The sequence below is a fragment of the Marmota flaviventris genome, chromosome 6 (genome assembly GCF_047511675.1).
Source record: "Marmota flaviventris isolate mMarFla1 chromosome 6, mMarFla1.hap1, whole genome shotgun sequence".
NCBI lineage: Eukaryota > Metazoa > Chordata > Mammalia > Rodentia > Sciuridae > Marmota > Marmota flaviventris.
This window is the reverse complement of record NC_092503.1, coordinates 152,367,186-152,392,360: the sequence shown is the minus strand read 5'-3', so window position 1 is coordinate 152,392,360 and position 25,175 is coordinate 152,367,186. Positions and strand designations below refer to the sequence as shown.

At 43.3% G+C, this 25,175-nt stretch overlaps 1 protein-coding gene across 1 annotated transcript; it reads right to left on the bottom strand.

Annotated features, from left to right (window-relative positions):
• Positions 1-2,046: 2,046 nt before the first annotated feature.
• Id4 (inhibitor of DNA binding 4) lies at positions 2,047-5,308 on the bottom strand. Its single transcript, XM_027948330.2, has 3 exons — positions 4,488-5,308; positions 4,058-4,116; positions 2,047-3,514 (listed from the first exon to the last, which is right to left on the bottom strand). Exons 1-2 carry the CDS (start codon positions 4,926-4,928, stop codon positions 4,072-4,074), a joined length of 486 nt encoding a protein of 161 aa, XP_027804131.1. The 5' UTR covers positions 4,929-5,308; the 3' UTR covers positions 2,047-3,514; positions 4,058-4,071.
• Between the last annotated feature and the right edge of the window lie 19,867 nt (positions 5,309-25,175).

Genomic DNA, 25,175 nt, shown 5'->3' with positions numbered 1-25,175 from the left:
CATGGGTTATAATTGCAAGAAACCTTCGGGTCTGAAGAACCCCGACTGAGGGCAGCCCTAGAAGGATTCACTCTGGAGCCAGCCAATGACTCTGGGCTTAGGAAGAGCGGTGGAAGGGCTTCCTTCCTCAGCAGGCTGCAGGGTGTGGGGTGGGGCCTGCTGAGACCTCAGGAATAACTGCGTTGATTAAAATGCATGTAATTCAAGTGTGCCAACTAGAAAGGCAAGGCCAGTTTTATTTGGCTGTGCACTACTGTGAAACAGTACCTTTTGGGGTTTTGGCCTAGTTTTCCCTGGACAGCGTCCTGCGCTTTCTTGAAGCTACTGCTTCCTGCCCTCGCAGACACTGAAGAGTAGGGCAGCTTTTTTCCTTTCAAAGGAGACACCCTTTCTGAGCCCCACTTTTCATCATATGGTAAGAAACACTGTAAATAATTGAGGTGATCCATCAAGAGACCCATTCTTGATAATGAAAAATCACATAACTCAGTAAAAGTCAATTAAAAACCACAAACTTCAGAACCTTTTGCTCAGTGAAGATTTATTGTCATAGAAGGCATCTAATACAATAGGTATTGGGGACTCAGGATTCTTAAAAGTTCTAAAAATGCAGTTAAAGCTTGACAATAAAGTTGAGTAGGATTTATACAATAGCAGAGTATATGAGTTCTTTGAAATGAAAAGGTATTTTTTTTTCTTTCCAGCTTTACCATAAGATGTTTGAGATGTGAGGATTTTATAACAACCTTAGAAGCAATGTCCACTGTGTGGGGTATTTACTTTCTTACCAGGCTTTCAAACGACTCTTACTCTTTGGTTGTGCCTATACAATGAAAGTCTACAAATTAAGAAAAGTCAGGAGTTTTTCCTTTGTTAAACTAAATATCTGAATAACTAGAACTACCTAGATAAGAGACAAAATGTTTTTTATTATCTGGTTGTTTGGTTAGGACACAGTCAGCATTTTAATAGAATGCACTATCTTATACAACTGTATATAGTGTTTTTTGTTATTTCATTAACAAAGACTTTTGTTTCTTTAGAGACTTCCAATGCTGCTTGAGTAGCCAAGGGGAAAATGTCAAGTCTCTGAAACATTATATCTAGAACACTTTCCTTTCTTTTAGTGGTTTTAAATGCCCGAATATAAATTCAAATGGCAACCTCTATGTTCAACCCCCCCTCCCCGAATCTGTCTATTTGTTTTGAGACTCAGCGACCACCAGTATGAGTTTCAAACTCTGCTCAAAGGCTTAGGTAGGGTTCAGCAGCTGGGCATGATAAACACTCAACTCCAACCAACATTGCACATGTGACATGCTTCCTACTGAAATTAAACTGCCAAATAAAAAGGAGGAATTGTGCCCTTCTTAATAACAAAGAATGCAATCGTTAGAATTCTTTAGATTTGGAATTCCAGCAGTGTGCTAGTGTTTTCCTCTTGATGTGTGACAAGAATGAATAATATAAAAAAATAAACATAAATCTCACCTAAACAAGCAGTCCTTTGATTTCATAAGGCTCAACATCAAATATATCAAATTCTAAAAATACCCAAGACCAGGAAAATATCAGAGCCGAGGGGGAAAAATGCTGGGAGTGGACAGATTTTTAAACCCTCCGAAAGGGTTTTAACCTCCTAGCACTGACTGCGTTCATTTCTGCAGAGACACTACCACTTCAGCTGCTAGGGACCATGATGTTTCATATTCATATAAATATTTGACTTTGACCTCATAAAAAGTCCCTTGGGTCTATAATACTTTTATTCTTGTATAATCTGAAACAAATCCTTTCCTTTTAAAAATCAAACAGACCACGTTACACACACAGTTGACTATTTACAAAGCACCCAATTAAATCCTACTTAATTCTCTCACTCTAACAATTCCATCTAACTGGTGTGTAGAGCACCCATCACATTAAATGCATAATGTTCTCAAACCCTGACGGGCCTATCTAACCTAAAAAATAATACCTTCCTTGAGGAGAAGGGCCTTAAAAATAAGTTTTAAGGTTTTAAAGAAATGAGTCCAGAAATCACAGTACAAGACGGATAAATCTACTTTAATTTTCACATGTAAAAGTTACACATCACAAGAGATTGGACAGTAGCTTTGCGGTAACTGACATAGCTATAGTGAAAATCATTTTTATAAAAAAATAATCTAGATGCGGTCATCAGAATTTTTGGTCTACTTAAGTTAATGTTTGAAGATCGACTTTTATCCCTGCTTGAAGGATTTGCCATTATGCCTTTTATTTTTTCTCTCCCACTGTTAATATTCTTTGGAGGAAGGAAGAAAATGATCATTTCCAAGAGTGTGTCCTTTGGTAGCAAGCAGAGAACATTTTTCATTTCTGAGTTAAATAATCTGTACAGATATGAAACTTCATGACATTATGCCTTAGTGTAAAATGAAGAGTGACAAGCAATTTTTTTCACTTTGATAAAACAGATTTTGTAAACTCCTTAAGGATCCAAGCATTTCCCATCCTATATGTAGAATCATTCAGAATCCATTTTGACCTCAGTTTTAAAAAAACAAAAACAAAAACAAACACTTACTCTTTATATATTACACTATAAAACCCTGTACTTAAAAGTTGATAAGGTATATTTTCAACATGTACACTTCAAATACAAAGATTTCAATGTAGGTTAAAGAAAACACATTTTAATGGACTCAGAACATGTTTATTTTGTGATTAAACATCTCATGCAGTCATGCGAGACCACTACCTATAACTGCTACTTCAGAGTCTTCCATACTGGGCAAAACAAAAAACAATTAAAAGCCAGGCCAAACAGAAAAGACATTCAAGATATCAAGAGCTCTGCAACTGAGCTGAAAAATCATTTTCCAAAAGAAATATTCCCACAGATTAAAAAAAACACACACATAATATTTACAAAAAATATTTAATTAAAAATATCTTATAATTACAGTAGTCTATTAAAGCATATACTTTCTCACACTTATAGAACATCTCTATATATACATGGTATGAAATGTCACTCAGTTATCTATACAATATGTAACATTCTTGCAGAGAAAAGAAAGTTCCCTGCCCCGTTATAATCATCTATTTTAAACAATAGATGTAAAAAAAAATATCTACAATGCTCTGCGGTATATTAGTAAAGCTTCAAAACAAAAATTGAGCTCCTTGGTCACAAAGTAGCCTTCTAAAGTCGGATTTACTCTGGATCATCTATTTATCAGTCCTGTCACACTTAAGAGTTTAACTGCACCTCCAAAAACCACAGAAATGTACAATTCACAGCGGTTATAAATGAAGAGACAAAAGAGAATAGGTATGTAGAATGTTTATGGACGTGCAAAAAAAAAAAATGAAGTTTTATTTTCTTTCCTGTCCCTCTCTTGGAATGACGAGTGAAACGTTTCTACATTTGCTGATGTGTTTTCCTTTCCTCCGTGGCTTTGCTCTAACTTCTGCTCTTCCCCCTCCCTCTCTAGAGCTCCTGGCTCGGGCTCAGGCGGCCGCACACCTGTGGAAGAGGAATGAATAGAGGGGTGTGTGAACCTCCCCGCTGCAGACTTGCTGGCGCCACCGACAAACTCAAGACGTGCTCGATCAACAACCCAAACAAACCGCCAGGTCAGACCCCACCCGCAGCCCTCGGCGGCGCGGCGCCCGGGAGGTAGCGCGAGCCGCTGGAAGCCCGAGCGCGGACCTGCCCGCGACCCTCTTGACGGGTGTCGGGCGGCGCGGGGGAGCCGGGGAAGCGTCCACGCCCCCGAGGGTGCCTTCCCTAGAGGTGCCGAGAGGACAGGGCGAGCCCGCCGGTCACCCGAGAGGCCCGGGGACGCCGGGAGGAGAGCGGACTAGTGTCCCTTCAGAGGGCAGCCCGGTTCTAAAGCGAGGTGCAGGTCCGCCGGCTAACTGGGTGGCGGAGAGGAGCGTTCACTTCCTCGGGAGTTTACACTCCGAAACGCCGCGGGCCAAGAGCACCGCGGGGCCTGGCACCGGAAGCCCCCGGGGAAGGGCGTCTCTGGTGATCTGCCACCCGAGACGGGAAAGGCGCGCTCACCTGGACAGCGCGGCTCAGCGGCACAGAATGCTGTCGCCCTGCTTGTTCACCGATCCGGCCTGGAACAGCAACCGAACACCAAGGGAAAGGTTAGCGGGCGCAAACGACGCTCTCGTCACGGTCCTAGGCGTCCTCGGACACCGAGCTGGCGCGCTGAGCCCCCACCCAGTCTGCAGCCGGGGAGACCCCTCCGCCGGACTGGACAGCACAGGGGTCGCGCAGCCCCGAGTCCTGCCCCGCGCGTTCTCCCCATCCGCGCTTATCCGGCTAGCCGGCAGCAGGCGGCCCAGGTGCCTGGAGAAGGAGCTGGGGGCTATCATTCTCGGCCGGCCCCCACTCCGAAGAGAGGGAACGCCCGCTTCCCGCCACCCTGCCACCCCCCTCCTGCACCCCCTGTGGCGTTGGGCCCAGCCGCCACCGGGCCTCTCACCGGGTCGGTATTGAGCGCAGTGAGCGGGGTCCGCGGCGGCGCGGCCGGACAAGATCCGGCCGGGTGGTGCGGCGGCGCAGGCGGCGGTGGCTGTCTCAGCAGAGCCGGGTGCGTCTCCAGCGCCAGCTGCAGGTCCAGGATGTAGTCGATAACGTGCTGCAGGATCTCCACTTTGCTGACTTTCTTGTTGGGCGGGATGGTGGGCACCAGCCTCCGCAGGCGACTGTAGCAGTCGTTCATATCGCACTGCAGGCACAGCGCCGGCTCGTCGGCCGCCGCCTCAGCCGCCTTGCAGCGCGCTGCCGCCGCCGCGGCGGCCGCGGCGGCCGAGCCTCCCAGGCTGTGGCCGTGTTCGGCCAGACAGCGCAGCGCCAGCTCCCCGCCGCCGCAGCCCGACGGCGCCTTGCGGCCCGAAGGGCGCACCGGGCTCACCGCCTTCATCGCGCGCGCCCTGCGCCCTGCGCGAAAGGACTGGCTGGGGCGAGCGAGGGAGGTCGGCAAGCTTCGCTTGGCCCCCGCCTGCGGCCGGCTCCTCTCCCCTTGCCTTCGCGCCCGGCGCGCTCGGGGCTCCCGGCGATCCCGAGCCCAACAATTGATGGAAAGGTCGCTCAGGTTTTGCGAGGGGAATCTCTGCTCAGTGGGCGACACTCGGCCCGAACCAAAAGGCAAGAAAAATCGGAAGTACCGGTCGAAAAGGAGCCCACCCGGGACCCCTTGTTACTCCCTTCGGAGCTGCGACTCAGCCGGACCGCCGTCGCCGCCGCCGCGCTCCCCTAGCCCGAGAGCTCCCGGCTCCCGGGACCGACTCACTACCGCGCCTCCTCCACTGCGCTCTCCCCCAGCCGGCAGCGCAGCGGTATTTATAGAGCCGCGCGCCCCGGGGGCGGGGCCAGCGCGCGGGCCGGGTCGCTGCGCGAGCGGAGCGGAGCTGGGCCCCGCGCGCAGGCGGGTGCGCGGAGGGTGGTGGCGAGGGTGGGGGCTTCGGGCGGTGCTGGGAGGCGGGGAGCCGGGCAACCCGAGCGGCGGGAGGGGTGCGGAGTCGGGAGTGGCCAGCCAATCAGGAGGGCAGTGCCACCTCAGGGAATGACGCTCGGGCCAATGGGAAGGGCACTCCATTCCGTCAACGCCGTGGGTCGGGGCTCTGAGAAAAGAGAGCAGGGTGGGAGTCGGGCCAGGCGGGTGTGTGCCCAGGGGAGGGGAGACGCGAGAGAAGTTCCTGCGAAGAACTGCGGGAATGTGCGGCTGGAATTCACTCTCCTCCCGCCTGGGCTGCCGAGGGAGCGCTGGGCCCGGCTCGCGGATTCCCTGCTACTGCCAGCGGCGCGGCCCAGGGTCCCTCTGCCACCCGTCACTCCATCCCTGGGATTCCAGTGCCTTAAGAAAGACGCGCTGTTCAAGAAGGCACGTTCGTTCTGTTCCGTGTTTCCCCCTCCGTTTCATTATTCGCCTTTTCACAATTGCTGAAACCATAATGATGGAATGGAATGTGGAGCCTTCCGTTTTCTTTCTTTCTTTCTTTTAACGCTAAAGCTTAGCAAAAGAAAAGAGAAAGCCGGATCGAATGCAGGGGTTTTTTTTGTTTTGTTTTGTTTTTTTGGTGAAGGAAAATATAAATAAAACAAAACCGTCAGGGGTTTTTCTTTTACTCATCAAATGCATAAGTGGGCTAAGGAAATGCGATTGCCTTGTACATAAATTAGAGCGCGTAAAGATTAAAAATGCATGGACAAGGAGTATTTAAAATTCTGCTATGACATATAATATTAATCCGTTTTATGTAAAATTCATACCTGTAACTTAATTTAGGCCATTAATGCACCACTTCACGCATTAGCGTATCCTGCTTTAAATAAGGTGGTGAGAATGTCCACAGTCTCCTTTGGCAACAAAGCATAAAATTCACACTTCCAGTCCTGAGATCCTGCTTGGGCCCCACCCTGCAAAAACGCCTGTTCATTAAGGACGTTTTGTGTTCGATTTCTAACGGAAAAGCTGTCCTTCAAGGGTTCAAAATTAAACTGCACAATGAACTCTGGTGGGGCGTTGTGTGTACCCTTCAAGAAATAATTAAGCCCTTCAGATGAGAAATGAGCATAAAAACTCTTAGTTAGTGGGGAAATGAATTTTGAGTGGCTTCACCCTGCAAACCCTCCCACCTTTAGACACGCTTGGAGATGAATTATCCCAAGAATTTTCTTCCTTCATGTACATGGCATGGATTGCTGTCTTCATTTTCATTGAAAATTGAGAGAAAGAGATGTGGAGCCCATTTCTTCGGGTCTACCCCCTGTGTGGACTTGGTTTTCTTCCTGTCTGCCTCCCTTCCCAGAACTGAAATACTTGCAGAAGACAAGTATTTTGTTTCACCATGTGGCTACTTTATGACAATTGCACTATTTCCCCAGAGCACATTCCTTTTTCCTGATGAAGGAAGAGCAACTATTTAATACTGGCTTCACAGGTAGATGCAGTAACCTCCTGTCCCCTAAACCTCATTCCTTGCTGCCTCTAATATTTGTTTAGAAGCAAATGACACTCTCATTTATGTATGTGCCTGTGTAGGATAGTCTCCATTTATCAAGAAAATCAGAATTATACAAGTCAAAAGAAGGATTTTCTTCTCAAACCAGGCCTAATCCTATACATTTGTAAAGTAATATAAATATACACAGAGAATACTGTGATTTTAGACAGATAGCGGGGGGAGGGAGCCCCAGTGGGTGGAAGCTATTTTCTCGGAGCCTGTCATATCAGCACAGATGATAATGATAAATGGATATATGTACAGATGTTTTTGTTCCATGATTTTTCTTGTATATAGAATTTAAAATCTGCTTCCAAATGAAAAACCCAAGATTTTTCAAAATTGAAGTATGTGAATGTGTCCAGGGCACACCCATATTTAAAAATTTTATATATCCTAACTTGATTAAAAGTTTTAAGTATGTGACACAAAGGAACAATCATATTTATCATTTTGGATTTTGCTAGATCTCAAAGAGACCCACACCTTGGGTGTGGCCAATGCCAAATGCCACAGTTTCAAGTTTTGTTGGAGGTGGTTTTTGTGTCTGACTGAAAGTTAGAAAGGGTGACTTTCTTTGGGAGAAGGGAGTTCAAAGGATTTATCGTAGCCACTTGATCAAGAACATCCAGGAAAACTGTGATCTCCAAATCCTGCCAGCAGAGTAGGCAGGAGCAGTTAACTGTATTCCTCGTTTTGAAGGTGGGAAGACATGAAGACTTTGGAAAAAAAAAAACCCATAAAACTTTATATAGTAGGGATAAGAATATGATCCTGTCCTTCTTGACCCATGAAACTAGAGAATAGTAGAGGCTACACGCTGAATGTTGTTTTCTTAGCCATAGGCACTGAGATGATGTCAAAAACCTGAAATCATAAGACTCCTGGCACTGAGAGTTCAAAACAGAGTTCATTCAGCAGTTACCAGGTTTTGAATAAACTGTGCAAGCCACATTATTTCTACTGCTCAGAGAAAGACATTTAGTTTACCTGTGGCTCTTGCTTTAATATCAAAGTGTTTTACTTGCGCTTGTGAAAATGAGGTGGGCTGGCCCAGAGCTCATTACAATGGACATTCTAGGGCCCCTCACACTCACCTCAGTGGGCCTGGGGTGAAACATGATAGAAGGAGCACTAGGAAACCTTGGTGACCAGGGTCGTGTACACACCCCTCCCAGGACAAAGAGATCTGCAGTGCTACCTGGGAAGCATTCTGAATGCCAGTCGGACCCTTGCAGATCTGCGACACCCAGGCTCCGAGATTTCACAGTCACCCTGTTTACCCTAAACAGGGGTACCCAAGCATATGGGGCTGTTCAGCCTGATGTCTCTAGGAGTGGATACTTTCTTCTTCAAGGACTGGTGGGGAATAGTGGGTGGACTCAGACCTACAGAAAAACATGTGTTCCATACCTTGGTCACTCTCTAGGTGTAAGTGGTTGCTGAAGGAGGTACACACATTCTTTGGGAGCATAAGAAACCACTCTGACTCTACAGCCGGAATGGCCCTTGCTCCAAAAGAGTAAGTTGGGCAATGTGGGAACTGGAGCTCAAGGCTGCTGTATAAGCACTAGTGCTGATACAAACTTACTCCTGTTACCTTTAGGTTGCTGAGGCCAGGCTGGAAATACTGATAACCTCTTGGTTTGCTCAGTCTTACAAAAAAGGCTTACAGAAAAAGGATGTTGTAAATTCAGTGTGGCCTACTAGACATGGCCTCGCAAAATACCCATCCCAGGAGGTTTTCAAGGTAGTCTGGTTTAATAAGATATAGCTATGTTTTAAAAAGTCCTCCTCAGGCTGGGGGGGAAAAAGGAAGGAAAAAATGGCATTTGTTTTACCTTGGAGACATGAAGAGTTTAGGTTCTGAAGTCGATAGATAGTCTGTGCTCCAATTTTGGCTTCCTTGCTAGTTACTTTTATATCATTAAAGTAGCTTCCTAAACACCTGTACCTTTCAATTACAATAAAAATTATATGTACTTCATAAGGTGCTTATTCAATACACAGACACACTTAAATGGCCTCTGGGCAAGAAAGTATGTTGAGTGAATGTCACATAGTAAGTGGGCAATGTTAAAATTTTTGTTGCTTTTGATAAATATTATCTCACAGTCTGTGGCTTGTCTTTATATTCACTTCATCTCTTTCAAGAGCAGAAGTTTTAAATTTTGGTGAAGTCCAGTTTGTCAGTGTGTCCTTAATTCAGGGTGACATAGATTTTCCCCTATGTTTGGGTATCTGGTCCTTGTTTTCTGTATTATGTTTAAGTCTATGATTTATTCTGGAGGGTTTTTTTTTGTATGTGGTGCAAGATATGGGTGAATATTGATACTTTTGCATATTTTAATTCAGTTGTTCCTGAAACTTTTGTTGAAAAACTTCTTTTTGCCTTAAATTGCCTTTGCGGTTTTGTCAAAAGTCATTGTATATAGGTGTCCTTCTATCTGTCCTCTAAATTCTGCTCCATTCTTCTACTTACTAGTTTTTATGCACAACCATGTTGTGTTTGTTACTATAGCTTCATACTAAGCCTTGAAAGCAGATAATGTTGGCCATTGAGCTTCCTGCTGCGTTCCTCTTTTTGACTATTCTGGATATATTGCATTTTCATATGAACTTTTGAGTCAGTTTGTGAATTCCTTCCAAGAAGGACTTACATTCAAAACATATAAGGCACGGAGAACTCACTAGGAGAGTGCCTGTGTAGCATGCATGAGCCTCTGGGTTTGATTCCTAGCACAGAAAAAAAAAGTGTTCACAAAACATATAAAGTATCTCTACCCATGATATATAAAGAACTCTCAAATTCAACAGTAAGAAAGTGAACAACCCCAGTTTTAAAAGTGGGCAAAAGAGTTGACCAGACAACCTAGTAAAGAAGAAATAAAAATGGTAGATGAATACATGACAAGCTGCTTGATATCATTAGTCATACGAAGCATACATTTCACAACTACAATGAAGCATTACCACATACCTGTGAAAACTGCTAAAATTAAAGACTGAACATGCTAAGTATTGGTGATTCTGGAGAGCAGCTATCATGAACTGTTGGTGGATAGGAATATAAAACGAGGAAGACTACCTTGGAAAAGAATTTGGCAGTTTCTTAAAAAGTTAAACATTGCCAGAGGTGGTGTGTGTCAGCCCACCTACTAGGGAGGTCAAGGGAGGAGGATCACAAGTTTGAGGCCAGCATCAGCAATTTAGCAAGACCCTGTCTCAAAACAAATAGGGCTGGGGATGTAGCTCAGTGGTAAAGCACCCTTGGGCTCAGTTCAATCCTCAGTAAAACACACACACACACACACACACACACACACACACACACACACACACGGTAAACATACCATCATATGGCCCATCCAATCTACTGCTAGGCAACTGTTCTAGTCCAAGAGAAATCAAACGATCTATCAGAGGGCCATGAGGGGGCATGGAGAGGCATAGGAATGGTGGGTGTGTTCATTATTTTGTTTGCCCTACATCATGTTACTCTGAGCCAGCTATCACAGCATCAACCAAATAGTGGCAAGCTGCCTCCAACGAAGGTACGAGGCGTGGACTGCTGTAGTGGACCAGCCGCTGTGGCTGTCTGTGACCACGGGTCTTTCACTGGCTATAAATGAACCATGCTGAAAACCACACCCTTGTTTCATGTTGTTCTGGTGCGACATGGATTCAAGACTCTGAGGAGGACCAACCTAATTATTGGAAATGTTCTCGCTGTGCAAAGAGTGTTCTGCACTCCTGCCCCTGCGCTTCCACCGGCTGCAGCCTCTGCTACCTCAATCACCCCAAGTCGCAGCTGCTTTGGTGAGAACCCCCAGTGGGTGGAGAGGGAAGAAACCTCATCATGCCATATTCAGGGTGGTCTAGTTTTTCTCCTCTGACTCTTTCCTTAGGAAGAAAGATGAGCATTCTAACAGGACTAAATACCTTCTATTGCTCTGTCTAGAGTAGGAAACAAAAATTCCTAATGGGTACCATATTTTCCCCCCCCAAAGCTCTGTTACTTGATGCTGCAGTCTGGCTGGGCACAAATCACCAAGCCGCCACAAAGCACTTGTATCTTCAAACAAGAAACTTTATTGCCTGAACTCCAACAGAACTCCACGCACGCTCTCCGGGAACTCTCCCGAGCGCCACCCACGTGGCCCCCAGGAACACCACACACCAACCGGAACTCCCTCCACTGTGCTGCATGCGCATTCACTCTCAGAACCGTGAGAACTCAAGGGGACTCTGAGGCAGCAAGAGCCGCCCTATTACTGGTGTAAAGGTCTAATATACAATTGAATCAATCCAGCATCATCTTAATGGCTCGCCTCTGAACCATTACTTCTGGCAAAATGCCAGGGGCCATTCCGACTTGGCTGTGGCTCTCAACAACTTGATCTGTTACTCAGATCTCTTTGTGACAGGAGGGAGGAATCCTAGGGATAGACTGAGGATTAACTGGTTTTGAAAGTCCCAGATAAGCAATGGAGAGGAATAATTTGTGCATGCTGGTCCTGCTTAGTGTCCTCTGATGTCTATGCTGGTATTGAGGGGGGCTCTTAGGAGGTAAAATGGTCGTGAGGATGCCAAGAAGTTCAAGGGTTTGCTTTTGCTCTGTGGTATCTTAAGCAGAGAAATTCAGGGCAAGGATATTATTACTATTTAAAAATTCAACCCAGAGGATGTAGATGTGCTGATGTTGCTGCAATTTTGTTTCATCCAGTTATTGTCACGAGGAGAGTCATCACCAAGCACTAGTCCCTTCACAGAGCAAACTGTTGCTAGAGTCACACTAACGAAGGGGTTTTAATTCTATTTCTCTTTCCTATAAGAGAATATGAAATAATTCCAAGATACTTAAAAAAATGGTATTTAATGTGTTTTGACTATGTAGAGGAAACACTGAAACAACAAACAAATGGCAAATCACATTTTGAAACTGAATACAGATCATGCCGTGAGTCCGTCTTGGTAAATCTGCCTTTATGGAAGAAAAAGCTCTCCCGTTTGGTTGATATCTAGGTCATGGTTCCTAAGAACTGATACAATGTTCAAGACACTTGCAACTTTTTTTTCCCTGAAGAGGAATTTTTCAGACATTTTTGTAGACCCCCACGCAGTTGCCATGGGCTGTGGGATAGGAGGTGGTTCCAGGGAGCTTGGTCCCCACAGCAGCAAAGGCTGTGTGGAAAGCAGAAGAATGGTATGAAAACTCACTTGTTTGTGAAATAATCAAAGGAGTGCAGTTTCTCTACTAGTAAAATGGGCAGTAAATCTTAAAGGAATTAAAGATGCAGAATTAAAGGAAAATGAGCGGCTTAACTGTGCTTTATGAATACTGGTAATTCTATGTTAGGACAGTCCAGTTTAAATGAACCATCTTCAGGGAAGGAATTATAAAAATCTATTTTTTTTTCTTGAAGGGAATTAAATCAAATACATAATCTTTGGGGATTAAAAGTCTTAATCAAATATCTTTTTCTTAAAATATGACTTGTTGACAAAATAATCCCAAAGTGTGACCCAACATTGCATTCTTGGTCTACTGTAATTATATTTACCATTTTGAAAACATCTTGTTCATGAAGTTAAAGTTAATGCTTGATTGTCTGTTTATATCATGTTTTCAAAACGGGTAAAATGGGTGTCACCAGGAAGGAATATGACAGTGACAGGGACAGCACTGCAAAAATGCAAAGTACGTTTTCATCACGGTGTGTAGGCACAGGACTGGAGCCACCGGACATAAAGGAACTGGCTAAAGATGTTTTTAACATGGTCATCCATCCATTCTTCTGTGTTCATCTGGAATCTACAACCTGTAGTATATGAAATGCTTTTGCCTCTCAGCAGATTGCTAAGTGGACAGTGTTTGGCACCTTCCAACGCTGTGCATTAACAGTATCTCCAGACATGCCAGCTCCCATCTCTGGTAACACAGGGGGAATAATGGAAATGCTTTCTTTATTCAGCTTCTAGAAAACCATCCTCATGTGCTAATGACACATACGCTTAAAACCTCTCTACTTGAATTCTACCAAAACTAACTCTCCCTCCCCACCTGTAAGATGCTGTTAACTTATCCTTCTCCAAAACTGTTCCAACAGCATTCAAGTCAATTCGAGTCAAGCCAAAACAAACATGTATGGTACATCTATTATAGGACAAGACTGTGTTTAAAAAACAGGAAGTCCCTCACTCTTTACAGAGCTTGCTGTTTAGACAATGTTTGAATGAACTGAAAATCAGTTAATGCAATTCAGTATGTACAGGCAAGGATAGAGCACGGCGGGGGCAGAGGCCAAAGCCTGCAGTAAAGGCAGCTTCATACAGGAAGGGAGAGTTGCCAGGGTGGCCAGAGGGATGGCTTCATCAAGGGAGACATCCCAGGTGGTGGGAAGAGCATCTGCAGAAGTGTGGAGGAGAGCCCCTGCAAGGGTCTCGCTGGCTCTCTGCTTCAGCTGGCCCACTCTGAAATGTCTTACATTCAGTTAGTCCCTCCCTTCCTCATCTCATGCTAGCCTTCCTATGTTAAGTGTTTCCCACTCGCTCTTGTTCTTCAGTGCAATCAAAAACATGTTGGGACGTAGTGATACACAGCTTCTTCCTCCAGGAAACCATCCATCATTCATTCCCTGATGATAATCACTTAAAAATAACATTGGTTTTTCATTTTGCAATCAAAGCATATACATATTGAAAAAAATCAGAAAATACAGACAAACATAAAATGGAAATAAAGGTCATCCACGAACCCACACCCAGATAAAAACCTCTGTGACTATTTTATTGTACATACGTCCAGATTTTCCCCACCCATGTGGATATTTTTTCTTGAACAAAAATTACAGTGTACAATACTTATCCTTGGAAATCTAATTTTTTGCTTCATGTAATGTGGATCTATTTCCTAAACAAAACTTACCTGTGGCACAACTTCTGCGGTTGCATAGGATTCTTGCTTGGATCTGCCTTAACCTATTTAACAAACACTTTATTACAAATATTTTTATTATTTCCATTTTTGTCATGTTCTCTTTATCATGTCTCATGGGTTTATTTCATCTTAATATTACACATTACCCAACAGGTTGCATTTGTTGACATGTTACTGTGCAATTACTTTCAAGTTATGTGAGTGCTATGGTTTGGGTGTGTCCGCTGGAATTCAAGTGTTGGAACCAAATGTCTAGTCATATGTTAATGATGGGGGCGAGACCTTTGGGAGGTGACTGCATCAATAGGGATCTGCCCTGATGAATGCACTCATCCATTCATGGGTTAATGGATTAATGGGATATTGAGGAAGTGAGTTAGGTATCCCAAGGGTGGATGTGTTAGGAAATCTAGATTGGCCATCTTTCATGAGCCCCCTCACCATGTCATGCCCAGAACTGCCTTGGAATTCTACAGAGTTCCCACCTGAGGAATGCCCTCCCCAGATGCAAGTCCTTGACCTTGGACTTCCTAGCCTCTAGAACTATAAGAAATTAATTTCTTTCATTTATAAATTAACCAATCTCAGGCATTTTATTATAGCAACAGAGAACAGGAAGACAGGATTGTGTATCTGTAGGTCTTCCATGAAGTCAAAGCATCTTAGAGACATGGGCAATTTTTCCTTATTAAGAATTATTCATATATAGCAAGTGTTCACTGCTGCTCAGATGGGTTGGCACAGTCTGCTAGGATGACATCTGAATGAACATTTGTCTGGGGGTGACCTGCAGATGTTGTCCACCATTCAAACAGTGGCTGGCCTGTTGGAATGGAGAACAAAAGGAACAGGAGCAGATAGTAGTGGATCCACTGGTTCAGCAGATGGCCCAAGAAGGTTCCAGTTCACGTCCCAGGAAGCTTTAGGAAACCTGCTAGAACTTTAGATGATGAATTTGCTAGAGATTTTCTCAGGTGAGGAAAGGACAGACCACACTGGGGGGCGGGGGTGGAGCAGAGCACCTGATGCTGGAGATCAAGCGTGGGAGCCATGCGAGGGGGTCTCAGTGCAGCTACAGGTCTTGCTGCTTCTTGCTCCACTCTGGATTCACAGCTACACTAAACTTCCGGTTCCTTCCTTCAACTCTTTATTTCTTGCTCAATCATCTTCTGCAACCGAGACATGAACACAGTTCCAGACAAGGTGGCAATGAAGTTGATGTCCCTCTGCACACCACCCAGCCATCCGACCCACCTCATTGGTCCCAGGTGTTTTATTCACCTGGATCAAGCCAGTTTTCTTCTGAAGTTATAGTGACCCCCACACTTGTAATCTTAAAGGGGGAAAAAACACTCTCTGTTTGTTGGTCAAAACCTAAACAAGGAATAAATAGTAAAATGCAATTTTTGCCAGATTCCTTTTGGAAATTCAGATGCTCATTCATTTTATTGAACAGCCAAACAGAGCTGTGTAACTTAAGATAGTGGTTCCAGTGAACGTACCAACAGATGAGGTAGAGAGGGAAGATGGGAGGGGAGGGGAGGGGGGATAGTAGGGGATAGGAAAGGCAGCAGAATACAACAGTCACAAATATGGCATTATGTAAAAATGTGAATGTGTAACTGATGTGATTCTGCAATTTGTATTTGGGGTAAAAATGGGAGTTCATAACTCACTTGAATCAAATGTATGAAAGATGCTATGTCATGAGCTTTGTAATGTTTTGAACAACCAATAAAAAAAATTCAAAAAGACAAAAAAAAAAAAAAAAGAAATGGCTATTATATCATCGGTATAGTTGTTTAGCTGGGCAAAATCTGCCTTAAAAGAGGAGTATCCTTAGGATCAAACAAACAAACCAACCAACAACCTTTTCCTTTTCTGCATTGGAATATGATTAACATTAAACTTGTTGATGAGGCAGCAGATTTATAATCCAGGTGGTCAGAAATCTATTTTTTAATTTCTGAAAGGACATAAACGAGCAGCTGCACAGCAGACTTCCTTCCGCCTGCCATACGTGTGTGCCATAGTCAGGCTCCGGAGGCCCTGCAGGTCTGTCCTGGGGGCTGCAGAAGGTGGCTGTCATGTTAACAGTGGTTCTAAGCTGTCTGCAGCAGGTGTCATTAGGGGCCTCCTTTTTTTCTGGCTAATCATGTTGTTTGTCCTATGTCTTGATCCATCTGAGGTTTATTTCAAAGGTCAGAAAGAAGGGCTAAGAGTGTAGCTCAGTGGCAGCAGAGGTTCCATCCCCAGAAGCGCGCGCACACACACACACACACACACACACACACACACACGGGAGAAGTAATGGCCACAGTTCCATCTCTGCTGTTCTTGGCACTAAATTTGCAGATGATTCCAGATTTTAGGGGTGAGTAAATGGAGGAGGCAAGTGTTAAACCCAGCTCCAAAGACCATTTCTCCACAATCCATTAATGTACTGGTGAGATGGTTCGTGATGGAGAAGGGGAATTGTTTTGTGAATAAAAATCCGCCACCTAGAACAACACAGCTTCTCCCCATTTTATTGTTGTGGTTCTACCAAAAATTATGATTCGTGCTGGATAAAGGCTATTTTTTTAGCCCAGGGGGTGGAGTTTGGATTAGTGGTTGGGAAGTAGCTGGGAACTCGCTGAATAAACACTCCAACTTTTTAGGGATAACATAGAATAGAAAACACAAAGGGCAAGGTGGGGGGTTTGGGTCTGACACTTAGGAAAGTAAGAACAAGGAGTGAAAAAATGCTAGAGATAGTACTTTGAACCACTGAGCTAATGTTCTAAGGTTTTTGTTATTAATTTATTTACTTTAATTAGGTATCTATGACAGCAGAATGAGTGCATTTTGATACATTGTACACATTGCAGCACAACTTTTCATTTCTCTGGTTGTACACGATGTCGTGTCACACCATATGTGCCATCATACATGTACCTTGGGTGATGATGTCCATCTCATTCCACCATCATCTTTCCACTGAGCTATTTTATGACAGATGCTAGTGGAACATTTCTCTCTCTCTCTCTCTCTCTCTCTCTCATACACACACACACACACACACTCACACACACGCAGAGATAAGCACATTGCTCTGTATTCAGATATTTAAGTTGGAATATTATAATTGGGGTTGGGCTGGAAATTAAGTCTTTCCAAATGCAGGATCCTGTGACTCCCTGGCCTTCTTACATCATCACTCACTGTTATCTTTTCATTTGAAATCTCCAATTAGCTTTGAGATTATAGATGTGGTAATATGCTCCACTGATCGGCTTTAAACACCTAATACCACCTTAGTACAGGAAGCCAAGAGCTAAATAAGCACCTTCGTGCAGAGGGTACTTGGCCTATGCCAATAACACTATTATTTCTTCTTGAAAAAGAGTCAACATGTTTTTTAAAGCACAAAGTCCACTGTGTACATGCCTCGTGAATTAGCATCTAGCAAAACAGCCTGTCTGTAACTTGGAGGATATTTAATGACTGTATTCTCAAAGTACAAAATATGGCTCTACATCATCATTTCTGATGAATATAAATCATCCAAGAAATCTAGTCCCATTATTCAATATCTTATTGTGGGGTTGAATTCTGGTTATCATCCATGTTTTTAGTGACTTGATTTTCTACAGAAAATAGGAAGTGTAGCCTATAGAGTTCCAAAACGGACTTGCAACCAGTCAGCTAATAGACAACTTCTAATTAATGCATGGAAAACCCTGTTTCCCTATAATTGTTACTTTAAGTCCACAACTTAAAGAAGTATATGTATTCATTCTTGCACCTTTATAAATATCATAAGGCATTGAGTACCTGATAAGGCTTAAATGCATTGTATTATCATTCATTTGTTACCTACAAATCTTTTCTAGAACCTTCCATTCCTGCTAGAGATGGAAAACTTTGCAATAATAATATCACCTTGGTCGGTTTCATGGTGCTACAAGAATACCACAGACTGGAGAAGAGATGCATTGTCTCATACTTCTGGAGCCTGGAAAGTCCAAAATCAAGGTTCAGGTGTCTGTGAAAGCCTCCTTTCTGGGTCATTGCCAGCAAAGACAGCAGAAGAGAGTGAACATCCAAAACTGACCCAAATTAGTCCTTTCATAATGAACTCCCTCCTGCAATATCCAGCCCACCCCTGCAATAAGGGCATGAGTCCACTCATGAAGCCAGTGCCCCCAGGGCCCCAACACATCTTATTCCATTAGGTCCCAAGCTTTCAATTCTGAGAATATTTCAACTAAATCAATGTAGATGTACTAATGTAAGTTGAGAAATCATAATCTAGAATTTATATAAATGATTATATTAATCAAATTATTATAATTCTTACATTATGATGCAATGACATAGTTCTTATTATATAATTATACATCATAAAATTATGTCATATATTATATTGAGGTTTTCACAGGTGTCTCACACCTGGGATGATGGGAGGAGATAGGTGCAAGGGCCTACCTCTTAGTCCTGGTGCAGTGGGAATCACGTGTACAACACATTGACTTGAGGAACATTCAAACCACGGCAAACAGGTCTTTTATTCTGATCAATAGGTCCAAAGAATTATACTGTACAAATGTAGTTTAAGGATGTGGAAAGATAAAGTTCTCTTCCACTGTCCTAGAAGTCACTGGTAAAAGGGATGGCAATGATGGGACAGTAAGCATTAAAAGTTGGTTAACTGGTGCCCAAGTTCTGTCGAGGAAGAGTCACCTGGATAATTGCCTAAAACAGAGCTAGCTGGACACCATCCCTACTGATTCTCTCAGGTGATTCTGACATAGCGACTCAAAAACCAACAGTAAGTGTAGCAGTAAATTTTAGAAAACAAGACCTATCAAGACTACAGGGGAAGGTGGTTGTGCAAGATAGAATTTTCTGAGGTGTCTGTGTAGCAATGTTGTGAGTGGACATACTTCGAGTGAGAATAAACTAGAGGGAACCAAGTGGGCATGGATGGTGACGATAGTGGGCGGCGCAGACAGTGGGCTCAATACACATATTCACATATTCATGTACTGTTGATTGACTACGAAAGACCATAAAGTGGCTTTACACATAGACACAATATCAACTTCACAACAACCCCGAGAGCTATTATCTCAAAAGGAAGGAACAAAAGAAATCAGATAGAAGTTTCCACCAGTAAAGGTTGATTGAAAACTCTGAGAGGAAAAGAAGTCAATGTGAGGCAAAGAGATGAATAACTCTATCTACAACTCTGTCAGTATTCACCTCCTTCGGTGTGCATGAAACTCTAACATCTGACGACTGATCATTTCAATAGGAATATTTGTGGGCGTGCTGTATTTTCAAGTTTAATATCAAGCCAGGTATAATTTGGAGGAGAAATTATTCAAAAAATAAACATTAAAAATCCTGAGAAGAGCAGGGTAAACTGGTTCTCCAAATATAGCCTGTTAGGAGAGAAGGGAGGAGTGGAGTTTCCTGGCCAGGTTTCACTGTGGAGAACTCCGGGCCGGGCCTCCCCCTCAATGCTGGGCCTTCCTGCTGGTCTCCAAGGTGGAGCTTCTTCCTGACAATGAGAGCTCTTCAGAGTGCACTGAGAACAACAGGAGCTCACTCCCTAGGAAGATCTCAACTTCAAAACAGAATTCTAAGTCATGACAAATACATTCCTAACTCTGGTCCTTCATTTAGACCTAAGTTGTATAAAGTTTAGACCCAACCATAATAACTTCTGTAATTAACAAATTATCCGAAGATCAATTGACTTGGGGGACAATACGATTTATCATCTGCAAGATATTCTGACAAAACACATTTAACCCAGTTCTGGGGAAGTCACGGGAACCGAGGCCCAGGCTGGCGGTCGTGCCAGCGCTGCCCCTGACCTGGGGGAGGCTCCGCCATCTTTTCTGCTTCAGCTTCTTGTCAGTGCAAGGAGAGTGGACAACTAATTGATTCGTATGGTTCTGCCCAACTCCAGTAGTTGATGCTTTTAGTTAATTAGTTGTTGACACAGGGTTTTGTTTCCAAACAAGGTCAGGTTGCAGGCTATTATGAGCAGCCTTCTAAGAATGAGAGCTACTTCCTCGGGCTGGTTCTTGGGAAATGGTGGGCAGCCAGCTGAGAGACACAGGGAGGACCCTCTGGCCTCTGAGTTGGGTCCATGCCGTAGGAGAGCAGAATTAACAATCATTCAGGCTTTGACCAGGGTAAGATTCGGCAGGTTTTGATAAATAACTGGATACATTTTGATGTATCTACTCCACATTCTGGAGGAATGTGGACTATAAGGAAAAAGGATCAAAGGTAGTTCTCTAGAGTTTGGTCTTAACAACTGGAAGCACAGGATTGAGAATGATTGGCAGGCAACCTTGTGTGAGGAGCAGGGCTGGGGAAGAACAGTCTGGTTGTGCATGTATTAATTAGGAATGCCTGCTAAACATCTGATGGTGATGTCGGCTTGGGAACTGGATCCATGAATCTAGAGCTCAGGAAGGGCATTCAGAATTGCAAGAGTGGATAACATCTTCCAGAGAGAGAGTACAGCTGGAGAAGGACCCCGTTCGGCATCACTTGGTATTCAGAGGTTGGGGAGAAAAGGAGGAAGCAGCCATCCAATGTTAGGAGAGCAGCCAGTGGGAAAGGGAGATCAAGGCAGAAGTTGTTTTAAGAGCCCAGAGGGATGCAGCCCAGTCAGACACTACCCCTGGGGCGCAGGCTGGAAGAAGGTCCACGCACCAAGAAAATGCCTGTAAGAAGTAGAAATCACACCATCTACCTCACCTCATGCCCTTGGACAATGAGCCAGTGAAGGAAGAGGACCCTTAACCGTATGCATCCAGAATAGAGAGAGTAACATCAACTTGGGTAAAAATATTATCACTTGCTTTTCAATTCAGTCTGTTAGGGTACCATCTGGTAAGTTCTTCAAAGAAGTCATTTTGCTTTTCTGTTTTCAGTGATCTGATGGAGTCGATACGCTGGCCAGGGGCCTTTGTTTCAAAAGTCTCCAAGCACGAAGCAGTGTTTTCCCTCTTCTTATTGATCCTATAAACATATTCCTGGCTTTCCTTGTAAATGGGACACATGAAGTGAATGAATGAACTCTGTGATGGAGGATCCCCTGATTAAGGGACGCAGCTTGGCTGAGCTCTATGTGGCCCCCCGCCCCCGCCCCCAGTACTCTTATGCTAGCACACTGACAGAGGTCTGCTACCCTCTTTGCAACTCGGATGTTCTGCCCTAGAGAACATTCAGGGCTTGCCATGGTGATCCGAGAGGTCACCTGGATTTTTTTTTCTACTTCTCCAACTGTGGGCAGCCAATACTGGAAGCTGACACCCACCAAGAAGCTAGTTATGGGTCTAAGTTCCTCACCTGCCTATCTGCTTTGTAGGCAAACAAAATGCTTCCCACCTCGATGATCTCCACTAGTCCCTCTACTCTTTGATCCTTTTGGTCTGGGGATTTCAGAGCCTCATACAAAAATGTTTTTGCATTTTCTCAGAGAGAAGGCTCTTCTTGGAGGCTTTAGAGAAAGGAGGCCCATTCATTAGTCTTGGAGAAGAATGGATCAGTCGACTTTATTATTAAGCTTAGATTTTCTAGAACCAGACTATGCAGTTTTATTCTATTAATTATCTGATATTTCAAATTACTGGATATTTAAAACACTTGGTTTCCAGTCACACAGATTGTAGTTATGTTGGTACATGCCTTGGGAGTTACCTGGTAAAAGATGCTTCCTATTATACTTATTTTTATTATAATTGCAATATTGATTTACATTAAATAATGCTTTTATTTTTATTTTTTTCCTGTTCTTTATTTAGCTCTATTATTCAAAGAGTTCCCAAGTGACTTTTCTTGCTTAATGACGGATCCTGGGAATATCATAAGCAGGTGAAGACAATAAGCATAAAAAACAAGATACATATGAGATTTTTCATAAAAATATGAAATCCAATGGGTCTGGAATTGCAGAGGAAGCCAATGATTCCCCTGCATTTTGAGGTGCCTATTGAACTGTAGTAATACAGCATGGGTCGGTCTTTGAGTGAATTTGATTTCTGTATAGGTGATATATTCTCTGTACATAATTCATATCACTTTCCAACATTTTTAAGGATAAAGTTTTTATTTGAAATTATTTCAGGTGAACAGAAACATTTCAAAGATAAAATAGCAAGTTCCTATAGAACTTTACCGAGTTAAGGTTAATATTTCACACATTTACTATTAACTAAACTACTGGCTTCATTTGGAGTTCATCAGTTTTTTGATTTTTTTTTTTGACTAGTATACATTTTGTAAGGATCCAATCCAAGATGTCAAATTGTATTTAGAATTTTAAGAAAAATTAGGACCAGAGTTAGAGCTGTAAAGATCCCAGACCCGATATATAACAACTGAGATTTGCAATCAGGAAAAATAAACAGAAATAGCACAGATGCAAGTCTTGGAAAAATCTTGGCTTCATAGATGTAGCCTGAATTATTTTTTATTTCAAGCAATTTATATGTGTTTCTGGTGTTACTGTCAGGATAGCTTATATTTACCTTGATTCCTCAGTATCCAACAAGGGTTCTTTTAAGTCAAATGATATTGAAAAAGCTCTAACTATGATATGCTCTTGGATTCAAATGAAAACAAGATCTTTGAGGCATTTGGCGGCAGCATCTTAGTGAAACTGCATACTATTCCGGGAAATAGTTATCTTCATATGTAGCTGGCTCCTTGTGTATCCCATCTGCTTCTAGGTTCTCCCTTCACCCTCAAACTCTGGTCATATTAATTATTACAGTGGTTCTTTCACTCATTCACCCAAAACATCCATTGAGAACCAGTTACGTGCTGGGCCCTGGGCTGAGCTATATGGAGCCCACAGTCTTTTGGATGATTCAGAGAATATAATCTGACTGCACACTGGATAGGTGATAATGAGGCACTCAGGCTGCTGTGGAGAGAGCCATACCAGAATACATGAACAGAAAACTCATGCAGAAGACATGGAGGCATATGGTTCCATGGTCTCTGTGGTGTTCCAGTCTAGCCGCAGTGTATGCCCTGCCTGGGAGGAGCTGCCTGAGACTCGTGAGTGGGAGCTTCGAATGACAAAGGCCACAGGTTCCAGCCCAGGGGTCTGAGATCATCAGGAAAAAGATGGGAAATCAGTGGTAATATTTGTGCTTTGGGAATATCAATGTAGACATGGATTACTGAGGCAGGACCAACAGCAGGGGCTATGGGGTCACAGTGGTTTAGGCCTCAAACCACAAAGACACAAAGACTCCTTCATCTTCTCCACTTGACCAACATTTAAAACATCCTTATAAAAGCAGTTTGAATTGCTATTCCTCTGAAAAGGCTTTTCCCCCACCTGTCAGCTCAGAAACACCAAGTCACTCAGTCCCATAGCTCTTTGTTCATAAGTCAATTTTAATATTCATCATGGAGTGTCATAAGGACTGTTTTCCTGTCTGTCTCCTTCTGCAATGAGTGTCTCCAGGTCAGGGCTGTGTCCTACTCATCTTGGCATCTTCAGCATTTAGGACAGTGGCTGATACAGGCGTCTGCTCAAATATTTGATGAGTGAGCAACAGGAGGAATCGTGACTAGAATGCAGGAGAAAGCTGACCTTTCCCCGGAGGCTGAACCATCGATATTGCCCAGATTCATTTTTGCAGGATTCCATGCACGACCATTTAATTAATTCAATTGAGGAAACAAGGAGATGAGGCTCAATTAAAGAGATTGTAATTCTTTAAGCAATTGGTATGGAGAGGATTGCTTTGTCATGTTGTAGAATGATCCAAATTTGTGAGTTGGTAAGAGAGAAGTGTTTGTGGTGCGGATCTGTTGCAGAATGTGTTCTAAAGGCAGGGTTGTGTACTTTACCTCAATTACAGCATCTGAACAGAAATTGCTTTAGTTTTGAGGGTTATCTAATTTTTATGAGAAACCAGATATCTTAGTTTTTTTGAAACTCTGTTTTTTATTGTCAATAAGTGAAAATGACTAATACTGTATGGATACCTCCTCTTCTGCTAATGAAAGACTATAGTTTGTTTTGGAGTAGCCTCCTCTGTGAGCAGCCGAGGAGCGAAGCTAAATGCTAAAAAACAAAAGTCTGAAATGGCTGCATAGCCTACAGGCAGTGAGGAATAGCGGAGTCGAGATCTGGGAGAGGATGAATGTCCATGGATGGGTTCTTAGTTTGCTTTCTATTGCTATATTAAACTACCTGAGACTGGGCGATTTATAACTAATAGAGGGTTATTTTAGCTCATGTTTCTGAAGTTCAAGAACATGGTGCCAGCATCTGCTTGCCTCTGATGAGGGCCTTGTACTGCTTTGACTCAACAGAAAAAAGCAAGTGATTGATAATAAAGAGGCAAAAACAGGAGAGGAACCTTGCTGTGGAACCACCAAGGCTTACAGAGGTGATCCAGTCTCCCCAGAACTGCACCAGTTCCTCTTAAAAGCCCCCAGGCCTTTCAATACTCTTATAGTGGGAATCGGATGGCACCATGAGTTACAGAGGGGACAAACTACATTCAAGCCTTAGGAGAGGTAAGCCTGGTGTTTGGTTTCACTTTTTTCAGAAAACAATTGCTGATTCTGAGAGCTGTGGCCTAGAGGATGAAAACAGAGAGAACTCCGGATACCTACAGAGCTGGAAAAACAAAAAATGGAGGCCATGTTTGCCTAGGAGTAAAGACCGTGGTAAATACCTCAGGCAGTCAGTTTAGACCCAGAAAGGATATACCTAGGGATAACCCTGCACTGGAATAGCCAATCCTCAGAGGAACTGACCCCCACCTGTGATGATCCCCAACCACTGATTATTAAGGTGTGTTGAGGTATTGGTGCCCCCAACCCAGCTGCCTGCTGAAAGCATGTGTACATTCTCTCTGGAGGAATATAACATCATATCATCTCTTAACAATTTGCACAGAGAATTTATGGCAATAGAAAAGTAATCAGGCAAACAAGGAGACAAGATGTGACCAAAAAATCAAAAGAAAATAGGCATCAGAAACAGATCCACAGTGAGATCCAGATAGCGGAGTGCAGAAACAAACACTAAAACAACGACCATTTACAAGTTAAGAAATAATTAAAATGCAGAGAACTAGATATGATAATGATGAACCAAAAGAAATTTTCAGAATTTAAACAACTATGAGCCATACATAAGAAATCATATTTTGAACACTGACCTAAACAAATAGAAAATCAG